We start from the raw sequence: 12,920 nt of genomic DNA, 5'->3' as shown, positions 1-12,920 counted from the left end.
CTTTTCATATGATCGAAAGAAAGTGTCATGTCTTTCAATTTGCAGATGCAACTTGATGTGTCCCGGGTAACTCCTATAGGTACCTGGAACTTCCAACCGCTGCTGGTTTGTCAGAAACTATTGTAGATCTGTGACGACAGAGGTGTTGCACCCTGGCCTTGGCAAGGTGTTTTTGTAGGGCCGGTGATGATGAGTTGACAGATAGCTGGTGGTCGGCACTTCCTGCTGGATCTATGACGCGGAGATGAAACGGCTGTCAGGTCTGGAACTCTCTCCTCCGGTGTGGCCGGTTGAATCTCATGCAGGCTGTATCCCCACGGCTCCCCTCTCGACCATGGTCTGTGATGGTCACTGGTAGGTGGAGAGATGTGAAGATAGGGTAGCTGTGGTTCCCTGGAGGTAGAAGTCCAGGCGACCTCTGTTTGTTCCGGGTCAGCTATTCCCTTCTGCATTGTTATCCTGGTCCAGATGGATGGCTCCAATCTCAGCACCTGCTTTATTTCTCCTAGTACAAAAACAAAAGTCCACCTATACCTGCTCCACAGAAGCTAAACAGATGCCTAACTGCTTTAATACTCATACATTCAGGGATTAGTCACTCATAGACGCACAGTTTAAGTCATGCTGTTAAAATTAGAGAACCTATCATCACATTTTTGACTGCTATCCGATTCTTTCAGACAGTACATTCTCCTGCTGGTCCATTCGCTCCTTCATACATTGTACTAACTAAATTCCAATATTAAAGTGATCTTTGCCACCTTATCCCTATTTTACTCTTCTAATTCCTGTTGTACTTTGTCAATCAATCGTTCCATTTCGTTTATTCATTTACCACAGCTTTCTCCTTTTTCCATATATGACTCTTGTATTTCCCTAATAATAAATCTCCTATTTTAAATCTTTTACTGCATCTTATTTTGCTCCAAATTTTCTGACAATTATTTCCAAAGTTTGTAATTTATTTAAGGACAAATCTCTTAATTTACTGTGATTCTCTTAGAGTCCTGGTTAACTTACTATTTGTTTTCGTTTTTTAAATATGTTCCAAAATGTGTTTTGCCATGATTTGATAATTATGAGAATATTCCAAAACTGTGAAGTCTAAAGGACAACCACAGAACTATATTTTCTTTAAATGAGCATTTTTCCAAAATAAACTGACAATATCTGCAACCTGCATACTCTATAATTTTGTTACAATTTAGTAGACTCTTGAAAGCATATTTTGCTAAATCTAACATTAGTTTTAGGGAAAGAGTTTTGTTATCAAGTTTCAAAATAGGCATGGAAGCAAATTATTTAGCTCTTTTTTTTTTAAAACTCCCACACCAAACTATAATCTGTGCTGTGTCAAGTCCTTGTGTCAAGTTCAAAATATGACTACTGTTTTTCTTTCCTTGTACGGTGATGCTTCTTCTGGTATTTTCCAGTATTTCCAATATTCACCAACACCTAAAGTAATGTCTCTGTACATTTCAAGTGTCCTTCAAATGTCTTTTTCTGTAATAACTTTGAATTCTTGCAATCGATATCTTCAGGCTTACCTCATGCCCACTGGACTCCTCCCCTCTCCGGTGAACCATTACAATGGATCACCGGTTCCTTCGCGAAATCGCTGGGCCCCCTCAGGGACACCATGATATGAGACGTCGAGCCGAAGGTTTGTTGAGAGGCCGTGGACAGGATTATGCAAGATGATGTGACTTCTATGCATGAAACAATCCTGATGATCAACCACGTCCGTCGAGCTGCACCTGTGTGTTGGCAAAACCTGTTGTCCTGCTTGTGTCCGTCAATTGGAGTTTGACAAAACCTTTGGTGTGCCACATACAGCAGGCTTGTATCAGCATACCGTCATCGAAACGGTCGCACCTTCCTTCTGCTGTGACTGCGGTCTCCTGTATTACTGGATCAAACTTGTTGGGACACATGGAATTCTTGCAAGACATCACTGGACCACCATACGGTTGTCAGTTTTAGTGTGGGATTATTATTTTTTGTGAGCTTTTTGGTTACCTCGTTCCCCTTTTTGAAAAATAATACGACCGCTTTCCTTCTTTTCCCAATTATTTTGGATCAAATATGTTCCCCTCAGGCCACATTAATTAGTATTTGTTCAAATCGTTTCAGTCACAAACATTTGTCATTCTATTTCATTTTCTAGGCATACAGCTGTTTTCACAAAAATGTTAAATTCTACTCATACTATTCTGACTACTGAAAGTATGTTTTACACTGTACTTCCCTTCCTTGAAAATAAAACACAAACGATGGATACCATTATGTTGGTTACTTCAGAGCAGTTTGTTCAAAAGGAAACTAATACTAATGTAATATTGTATGAAAAATTTGTCATTCTACACAACACACAATATTCTACAACCAGTATTACATATAAACTTTTAAGCATTGTCAATACAATATAAAAAATGGGTGTGAATTTGGTCAACACATGTACACTCTATGTACATGCTGTAATACATGTATTATCGTGATTTCTGTTTAGAAGCTGTAGCAAATGTAAACAAAAGGTATTAGGCTATATCGCCAAGGATAGGAATTTTTGAAGCTCAATTTAAAAATACTCTGTTTTAGAAACTTTCGATCTTATCTATGAACGGTTAAAATCAATAATAAAAGGTCCTTTTTCTAGAATTAAGACACTCTGGGACTACACTAAGCCCCTCTAGTTACTTCTAAAACTGAATCAAATACAAATCAAACATTCTGAGCGTCTAATAATTTTAAAAGTCTGGTCGATACATTACTTCTTCCAGACAGGAGCTGGCCTTATTAAGCTGGTACAAGACACTCAAGCCATACTGACAATTATGAAGCCTCACTTGTATAGGCCATCTATGAAATAAAGGATTAATCGTTAACACAACAGACAAACAATGTTAATTCAAGCATTCTTAACACACTAGACCTAAAAAATACTACTAAGGTAACCTCGTTAAAACTAAGAACTGTTAAAAGGAAGCAACTCTGTCATCATGAAAATAATGTCAAAAAGACCTAATCAACTGTCATTAATGGACAGGCTTCATACTTTGACCACCAGGGGGAGCCAATCTGACAATGTCAGCTCAGCCCCCTCAGAGGTAAAATACACTATCATGCCGTCAAATAGATCACTCCCACAGGCAACACGTCATCACGTAATGATCACGTGACGGTCCGTGCTTCCAGTAGGGTGAACTCCTAATTTCTCTTTCACAATACTGAAACCAAAAACGTATTTCAACCTATTCTTAGCCACCAGTGGTACATCACAAAAATCGAGTATAATTACACGTTTGCAACTTCAAATCCTACACATTCGTGTCATTAAAAAGAGTAACATAGACTGGTTAACTGTTCATAAATTGTTATTCAAATTCGGGTTTAATCTATTTAAGAAATCTCTACTTTCCTTTAACATATCGATCTAAATAGGTTACTAAACGGTGTGATAATTCCTCTCATCTACCAGTTGGCAATGTCCATCAGTTTAAAAGGACAGGAATAGTCTCGAATGGTTGTGCCCCATCAAATAATCACGCATAATAAACAATTTTAATTTATACCTCTAGTAGGGTTTTAAAGCCACTTATAGCACCACTCTTAAACACCTTTCAGATATTATGGGAAAAATATCTCATTGTGGGTATTTAAGCAGGCACTCGTTTTTATCAAATTTATCCTAGCATTCACTATTTAGTTACAATCAAACAATTCGTTTTAAATTCGACGCATAATCACTTCTTCCCACAGCCCAGTGAGCCAAAATGCAATACATCTGTGAATTGAACCACACAGATGTAAAACACCTTAGCCCAACCTACAAAGTAACCATGACTAAGTTTAAACATATTACTACAGAATGCCATAGTGACTCCAAAGACACACAACAGAATCCTTTCCTCTGGAACCAGCCAGAATGAGGGACCCTGGGGTCGCGTACCCCAAGGTTACTGTGTGTGCACTAAAAAGACCATATTTTAACATAAAGACAATGTTCTCCATAGCACACAGGTTAATGACCAGACCATTAAGGAATACGGGCGTGGATAAAGCACGCAGAACAGGCCAATAACAAACCATTAAACATACTTAGACACAACACCTTAACTACCCTAATTTGAACATCAACAGCTACTTTCGCCAATTCAATTCATTCCTCACAATAAACAATACACCCATCATCCCAACCTCACTCCACCTTCAAGAACCGAGAAACAATCATTCAATAAGCACTCCTACCATATAGTTCACATGAAACAAACACCACGTTCCCACCCGACCGCTTAACGACTATTTAAAGAAAAACAACAGTAAAACATCTCAACGAAAATTAAGGCACTGCTCCACACTCACGTGTCAAAACAGACAAATAACACCATTACAGAGAACCTTCAAAACAACAGAAACCTGATCCGTAGTTTCTTAAAAAGACAAGTGTTCCTATTAAAGAAAGAAAGCTAGAAAAGCTTCATAAACAAAACAGTGTGAAAAACTAAACGCCATCTTGTGCTTAAACACAGTAAAAAGAAGCCTTTCCCACACACAAGAGAACGTGTGTCCTTGTACAACTACAGGGTATAACGTACAATTATTCTAGATGTAAAAATAAAAAATTAATACTTTACTCCCTTCAAAGATCTTATTCCATCAAAACAAAAGGAATCTCGTACAAGCGTTGAGATAAGGAGATATTACGAATGTAATATACATAAGAAAGTAGCTTTTAAGTTTTTAAAAGTTAAAACTCCAAACTGCGTCTCTCCGGATATGACGTAGAAACGCGGAAGTCAAGACGCGTAGAAAAACTACATTTCCGGACCAAAAAACTACAAATTGCGCTTCAAGCTCGAGTGAAAGCTCTCACACTGAAGAACAAAGAATGAGCTATGCAAAAAATACCTTCCCCTCTAGAATAAACAACAACACGAAACAGCAGGCCTACGCTGCTCTAAATTTAAACCTCCTTTCTTCACCTGTTCACAAAGTCAAGAAGCAAGACGCTTCTTTAATCCTATAAACAGCCACATTCTAAACTGGCTCCTAACCAAAACATAACCGTTCCATTCGCCTTCGTAGGTTTCCAAAAATCAAATCCAGCTTCATATTTACACAAATTTCCACTCGACACAATAGGCCAAGATAAAAGAATCACTCCTCTCAACCAACATCTCTAAAGCCTCAAATTTCAACCATATAGTTCTGTCCATCTCTTACAATAATACAAACGGAACCCTAAGTCCAAACAAAGTTTTTAAAAGCTTATCATACTCCACTCCCCTCTTCAAAACATTATACCTATTAACAATGTTTTGAGAAAAAACTAACGAACAAGCAATACAAAGTCCCGTAAAAAACATGTATCGTATACCGAATGTCCTTGTTTCAACTCAACAAAATCCATTCACGTAGAAAAATTGGAAATGGACTCAAACTGCTGCGTGCACCAGCAGCTCAAGTCCACAGTCACTTAACAATAGATAGAGAGAGAAAAAGAGAGAGAGAGAAAGAGAGAGAAAGTGAGAAAGAGAGAGAGAAAAAGAGAGAGAGAGAGCCGTAGCCCTACCCGAGACCCATTAACAAACAGGTCACAAACGCTACAAGCAAAAAGCCACCGCGACGCTTGGAAACAAACAACATATGCAAACACGCACAATGAGTACCAGGAACCAACTTTAAGTGCCATCAGTGGGCTGCCCTTACATTACATACTTATAGACATTCTTACCGAACCGAATAGTTTCCACAGGCCTCTCTGTCAACCTTAAACGCTGGGATACAATGTTGCAAACTGTTTCACAAAATAAGCTTAAAATATCGGTATTTAGAAACGTGTCGGCTTAAATCACTGCGTAGCCATGGATCACATGACGCTCGTCTGACGATAACGGCAATACTGGAAGTTATTCCCCGATAAAACAAGCTTAAAATATAAAACAACTCAGAACACCCTATCCAGCACTTTCATACCTTCACTTCCTTTCATAACCATGTGGAAATATCCGGTGCGCTCACGTATATTATAACTAGCAAAATTAAACACCAATAGTGAGAGTCTAGACTTACAAGGCTCTATTTTATCACAAGAGCCCTCTTAAACCAGATGTGTTTTTTACACTTTCTGATCAGATCCTACGTGTAATTAATGTCTAGCTTGAACCCCTAGAAAGAAATTATACGCTTTAATGTACCACGACAAATCAAAAGTCCATTTATACTATCCGAAATGCAGTTTAACCCAGACACGGCTTGAACCCCCGTGAAGAGATCGAACACTTTTTTGTGGCACACGGAAACGGTGAAACACACACTTCTACGCTCCCTGTGTCAGTGTCTCACCAATGCGTGCATGAAAACATACACTCCACAGGCTCCAAGCGGCCTTCAAGCACGCAACTTAAAACCACTCAGAGACACCATCCATTTCCGCCGGAGCCAAAATGGCTCATAAGGTTTTTTTTTTTTTCCAACCGCCATAAACACGGACAAAGTTTAACATTAGAAGTACAATTCACACATACCTTCAACGAAAACTTTGTAGAAATGTCCCGTGTTCCAGCAGCAAAGGGCCTAGCTGTCTCGCCAATAATTTGTGTGGTAAACTGAGCCCATTTTGGAAGACGGAAGCAGACATGTTTCTCTGGGCGGTAATAAATCACAATCCTTTAAAGTCCGAGGTAGTCATTTCCAACAATTCCATTTTATTGTCAGAGTTCTCAGCATCCCATACATACAAGTCAATTCGACGTACAGTGCATAGTCCATAGATCCATTTTATCCTGTTGGACGCGACATCTGTGTGTAGCCCAAAAACACAGAGAGTCCTGTTTTTCCCAATAGCACCATGTTATAAGCAACCAGATATTCCTCCTTCTGACCACTCACAACACAGATTTTATAGAACAATAGACCTTCTTGGGCAGGCCTTCTCAATCGGCACAAGGAATTAGCATCTCACTTGGTTTAAACATGTGACAATTTACTTTAACCCTTATCTATAAAACTGTACCTTTACACAAGCTCATATTATGCAATCTTTGTTTAACACCTTATTACCTTCAAAATAAGACCACACATATTTGTATTCAACTTTGTATGAATGATTTAGACAGAAAGAGATGATTTAAAAGGGGACTTGGCGTTTTCCTTAGATTCAAGAAGAAAAGTCTACATGCAACTAACTGGCTTCTCCCCAACCACATTTGTTCACACTTGTGTACTTACTATAGAATAAGCTTTTACTGTGAGCTAGTTATAATTTACAATAATTCAGTTTAAGTCTATTTCTTTACTGGCTGGCTGTAGAGAGAGAGAGAGAGAGATGGCAACATGTGTGAATAGATCGCATAATTACAATGCCTTTTTGGGAACAAAGAACTCGGCTGGGTGTGGTCTTTTAGGTTAGCACCTAAGACAATAGACAGGATCCCAGAGTTTTAACCCAATTACCTCTGTTGCAGACAGCTGTACTCCCCCACACTCTGACAGGGAACTTTGTTGACAATTTGTGTTCATAGTATATTAATAGCATATTAACTTCATATTCATCAGTCTTGAATACTGATACACGACAAAGGTGCCCAGTCAGGATCGCACTCTAACATTTCCATGGCTGGTTTGCCTGGAGAGAAAAAACAACAGCTAATTAGTTATGTGGTTCCTGTGGAGCAACACAGATGGGCTACCCAGTCTACTTGCATTATCTAGTTACTTTTAGTTAGCAGAGACAAAATAGCAGTTTCATGTTTTAGGTAATAATTAACCTTTGAGAAAAACAACAACATTAGGTAGTGATAGCTTTCCTGCAGTACTCCCAAATCTACTTATACACTTCATGTATTTCTGAGTCCCATTTACTCCAGTTTCTTTCAAATTCATCTTCACACTTTCTCATTTTGTAAGTTATTCTTTCCATCTCTTTAATATTTTCAACTGTTATTAATAGATGGTGGGTTTACATCCAACCATTTACGTGTGATTTGTTTTAAGGCAGCGATACGTAGCATTGTATACAGATATTTATCTCCCTCCCTGTGTAATTCTAATGTTAAATTCTAATACAATATTGATTGGGTGTATGGGTTTTCTTAAGGAAAATTTATTTATTATATTTATTTTCACTATCTCCCAAAACCTTTTAAATTTTGGACATAAATAGAAAATGTGTGTATGATTTGCTTCCAGTTCTGCACATTTTCTCCAGCATTCAGCACTGCCTGCTGGTCAATATTTTGATAACATTTTGGGTGTTAAAAAAATCCTCATATTAATTAATAAATTTCCAAGCAAATTCTTTCCAATAATCTTCCAAAATTGTTATTGATAATTATTTTTGAATATTATTTTTATTTTCCCATTTCTCTTTGGTATTATCCTCTTTAACCTTAATTTCTTGCAAAATGTTGCTAATAAAACATTGCTAATTAGTTATGTAACTTAGTTATGCAACTTAACGAACTATGAGTCATAGCTCTGCATAGATTGTTGTGTAAGTTGAACTAAGTTCATGTGGAGCAACACAGCTGGACTACACTGAGCCCTGGTCCAGACAGAGCGTTAGTGAGTTCTCTGAGTAACGCTCTGCCAGGCGCTCTGCTCTGCCCAGTGCTCATAGACCGACAATTCCACTGCCGTGCGAGGTCACCAATTTTAGTGAAAAATAAACAACTATTTCACTATTCACCGAAACGAAGGCAGTTTTGTGTTGTTGAAAGTCTTTTCTCCAGGGTGGGCAGTGGACAGAAAAGGTGGGGTGCTGCGAGTCTATGAGCAGAGCAGCACGCCTGGCAGAGCGTTAGAGAGAACTCACTAACACTGTGGACCAGGGCTAGGCTACACTAGTCTAGTTGCATTACCTAGTTACTTTTAGTTAGCAGAGACAAAATAGCAGTTTCATGTCTTTGGTAATACTTTACCTTTTGAGAAAATGTCGTGAACAAACACGGCTGAACTTCGATAGGTTGTTGAAAGTCAAGTCTTTGCGTCGTACAGCTGCGATCCAAGCCATCCTACGTCTCTTGGTTAACTCGTCCATTTGAGGTCTGTGATGTCGCTTCCATGCTGGAAAACTGAAAAATTGTACTCCTTTATCTGCTACATGATGCGACCTTTTATCATCGTTGCTTTGGCACTTAAGAACTGAGCAATTCCTCGTCATTGTGAGTAAAAAAGAAAACACACCGTCAGTCACTGTTTACAAGTTGTTTACATCCCCTCAAAGATGGCCGCTGCTACCAAATGACACTTATTGACGCCCCCTTCAGGATTTTTTGACACGCCTTATACAGTATTTCTCAAACTTTCAAATTTTCAAGGACCCCCACAACTCTAAGTGTACAAATGGAACTTTAAATGATACTTTAAGTATATTATGATTTTTTGTATGTTTGTACTTTTACAGTAGATTTTTAATATGGGACTTCTACATTGTGGTATTTGTACTTTTATTTAAGTAACAAATGTGAAAGTAAAATCAGTTATTTGTGCTGCTTGTATAACTTCTTTGTGGACCACAACAGCAGAATAACAAAGCATTTTTACATTGTGGTATTGATACTTTTTAATAAAAATTGGTATTGAGACATTTTAATAAAAAAAACGGTGTTGATATATGTTGGCTATTATACAACAGGTAGTTCCGACCAAGCAATCTGATTGGTTGAAATAGCTATCTAGCCGTGCTTCAAACCAGCATGATAGCACGGGCCTAATCACATTAATAAATCACTCCGCACTGCAGACCGCACCTGATTAGACCATATATGGCACAGCTGTGCTGTGACGTCACGCTGTCCCACGGTAGGAAAACAAACAGCACGGCGAAAATAGCCGATCTATAAGTTCACAACGCGTCGCCAGGTATCGCACGCAAAAATAGCCGATCTACGAGTTCACAACGCGTCGCCATCGCGACGCGTTGTCAGCTTGTAGATCAGTTATTTTGGCCACGTGACACGGTCGTACGACGGAGCATATAGCCTACTGGAATTCATTCCACTGCGCAAGCATTGATAGCTCAGCTGTGTTGATGAGACGGTGCCTCAGAGCGCTGCTACAGGGACTATTTAATGTCTCTGTCAAATAAACTCTTCTCTTTACAGGGAAACGGATAATAGCGAAACATTTTTATTATGAATTGCCCCACAATATGAATACATTTGGATGTGTTTTGTTGGTAACTGTTGTATAATCGCAATATTACACTCGAGGGTGTGCTTTACCTTACATTATTGGCACTTCAGTGATGCTCGCAGAACTCGGCTTCGCCTCGTTCCTGACCGCATCACTGGCGTGCCAATAATGACGGTAAAGCACACCCTCTCGTGTAATATTGCTTAATTCAAAAATAGCAGATATACAAGCTCACAGCGCATGTATTGTATGTACTGTACATTTCTTTGTAGAATTTCTTTGTGGATCACAACAGCAGAGCCACCACCTTCATCGACCCCCGAATCCCCCTGCAGAATGGCCAACTGCCAAGCCACCTCACACATAAACAACACCTGCTTAGACTACGCAGTTACAGCGCTGGAGAGGTACGCACGTTCTCTCTCTCTCTCTCTCTCTCTCTCTCTCTCTCTCTCTCTCTCTCTCTCTCTCTCTCTCTCTCTCTCTCTCTCTCTCTCTCTCTCTCTCTCTCTCTCTCTCTCTCTCTCTCTCTCTCTCTCTCTCTCTCTCTCTCTCTCTCTCTCTCTCTCTCTCTCTCTCTCTCTCTCTCTCTCTCTCTCTCACAACAATTTATTTTGTGAGGACCAGGAAATGGTCCTCACAATGTCTGTTTTCAAATTGTACTACACTTGTGGGGACGTTTGGTTTTTGAATGATTGATTGATTGATTGAATACTTTATTAACAGTTTGCAAATAGTACAGTGGTACGATTATACAATGATGCTAAAAGGATAACACAAAAAGTTTCGTTTCCATTGTGGTCCTATTAATTCAATTAATCAAGGTGAATTAGAAAGAATAAAGACATACAGTACAATACCATACTAGAAATCATTAATCATTTGGGAGGTCAGAAGTTTAGTAAGCACACAAGCACACACGCACGCACGCACACGCACACACACACACACACACACACACACACACGTGTATGTCTGTGTATACACATACACATACACACACACACACACACACACACACACACTCTCTCTCTCTTTGACACACACACACACACACACACACACACCTGGGTTATTTCTCATCTATAACACTGTCTGTCTGTCTGTCTGTCTGTGTGTGTGTGTGTGCGTGCGTGCGTGCGTGCTTGCGTGAGTGTGTGTGTGTGTAACTCCTCCCAGGCATCGGAAGTGTCGCGTTCTAGAGGCATGATGTCTCGACCAAGCAACAGCTTAGTAACAGCCATACGTAACCAACACCAGCAAGACAACGTTCCACAAGGTAACCAAAACTCACTTAACACCAGCAAGACAACGTTCCACAAGGTATCCAAAACTCACATAACACCAGCAAGACAACGTTCCACAAGGTATCCAAAACTCACATACTGTAACACCAGCAAGACAACGCTCCACAAGGTAACCAAAACTCTTCCACACGGTAACAAAAACTCACATACCACCAGCAAGACAACTTTCCACAAGGTAACCAAAACTCACATAACACCAGCAAGACAACGTTCCACAAGGTAACCAAAACTCACATAACACCAGAAAGACAACGTTCCACAAGGTAACTAAAACTCACATAACACCAGCAAGATAATGTACCACAAGGTAACCAAAACTCACATAAAACCATCAAGGTAACCACAAGTAAGACGCGCGAACGCGGTAAGCGAACGCAGCTCGAAAACTAAGGCGTTTTTTTTTAAAAAAATACCAAAAAATTCTGCGTTAAAAGGAGCATCTTAGAAAAAGAAAATTCACCCCAAATTTTTTTTGAATGTTTTTGAACAATTCAACAAAGTGTTTGAAGTGCCTGTTTCACCCACTTCCGGGGGGCGGAGCCAAAATCCGAGGCCGAAGTATTTGTTCGTAGACCCCGACTTAGGGGGGGTAGAAAAGGTTTCGGAGCGATTCGGGCACTTTTCATTTAACATGGGGTTTCAATGGGGAGTTTTTAGGAGCCTTCTCCGGGGCGTGGCTTCCGGGGGAAAGGGTGGGCTTAAACGCAACCTTGACAGGTGTGTTCAGTTTTCAAAGACCTTTCATTTGATGTATGGTACGTCTATATTGGACATTTACTTGGCTGCACACAGCTGCACATAGGCAGTGCACACAGACACACAGAATCGCAGACACACACACAAGCCAAGCACGGTTTCATAGTAAGCTCCACTTGCGCGGAGGCGCGCCTTCGGCGCGCCTCCTTCCGCTGCGTTCGCAAAAACTCACATAACACCAGCAAGACAATGCACCAGGTAACCAACACCCGCACTAAGTTTACTCTTAAACCTTTGTTGTGAATAATTAGTAAAAAGAGAAAAGGGCCAGCACAGGACTCCCCCCATCCCCTCGTCCCTCCAGGCTATGAGATATGTGTCCGTGAGGCACAAGTTGTCCATCTGCCATAAGGGACCTACTATTAGCCAATTAAAATTATCCTGTCCTGACTCCACACTGAAATGTCAACACGTCAAATGTAATAATCCATACTGTCTTTATTGTGTTTAAATGTAATAATCCATGCACGATGCGGTGCGGGTCACATGCGTGCGATTTTTATTAATAATTAATTAAACTACTATAAAAACAACAGTAACAACACACCAGCCTCCAGTGGTGGAAAAGATCTATAACTCACAATGCGTTGCGCTTGTAGATCTGCTATTTTCAAATGGCCAATATAGGGCTTAAGTGGTTACTGTATTGTTTTGTGATAATAATCGAAATCTACAAAGTAACTAGTAAATAAAGTTTTCAAATAATTGTAGTGGAGTAAA

General features: G+C 39.7%; 1 protein-coding gene across 3 annotated transcripts in view; it reads left to right on the top strand.

Moving 5' to 3' along the window:
- Positions 1-12,920, top strand: part of hecw1b (HECT, C2 and WW domain containing E3 ubiquitin protein ligase 1b) — a 135,905-nt gene that overhangs the window by 88,913 nt on the left and 34,072 nt on the right. For all 3 annotated transcript variants that reach the window (XM_080440629.1, XM_080440630.1, XM_080440628.1), the window contains exons 23-24: positions 10,410-10,544; positions 11,317-11,416. In XM_080440629.1, coding sequence (XP_080296755.1) covers positions 10,410-10,544; positions 11,317-11,416 — 235 coding nt within the window. The remainder of the gene's footprint in view (positions 1-10,409; positions 10,545-11,316; positions 11,417-12,920) is intronic.

This window comes from Gymnoscopelus braueri, assembly GCF_963280865.1.
Source record: "Gymnoscopelus braueri genome assembly, chromosome: 10".
Lineage (NCBI taxonomy): Eukaryota > Metazoa > Chordata > Actinopteri > Myctophiformes > Myctophidae > Gymnoscopelus > Gymnoscopelus braueri.
This window is presented reverse-complemented; position numbering and strand designations above follow the sequence as displayed.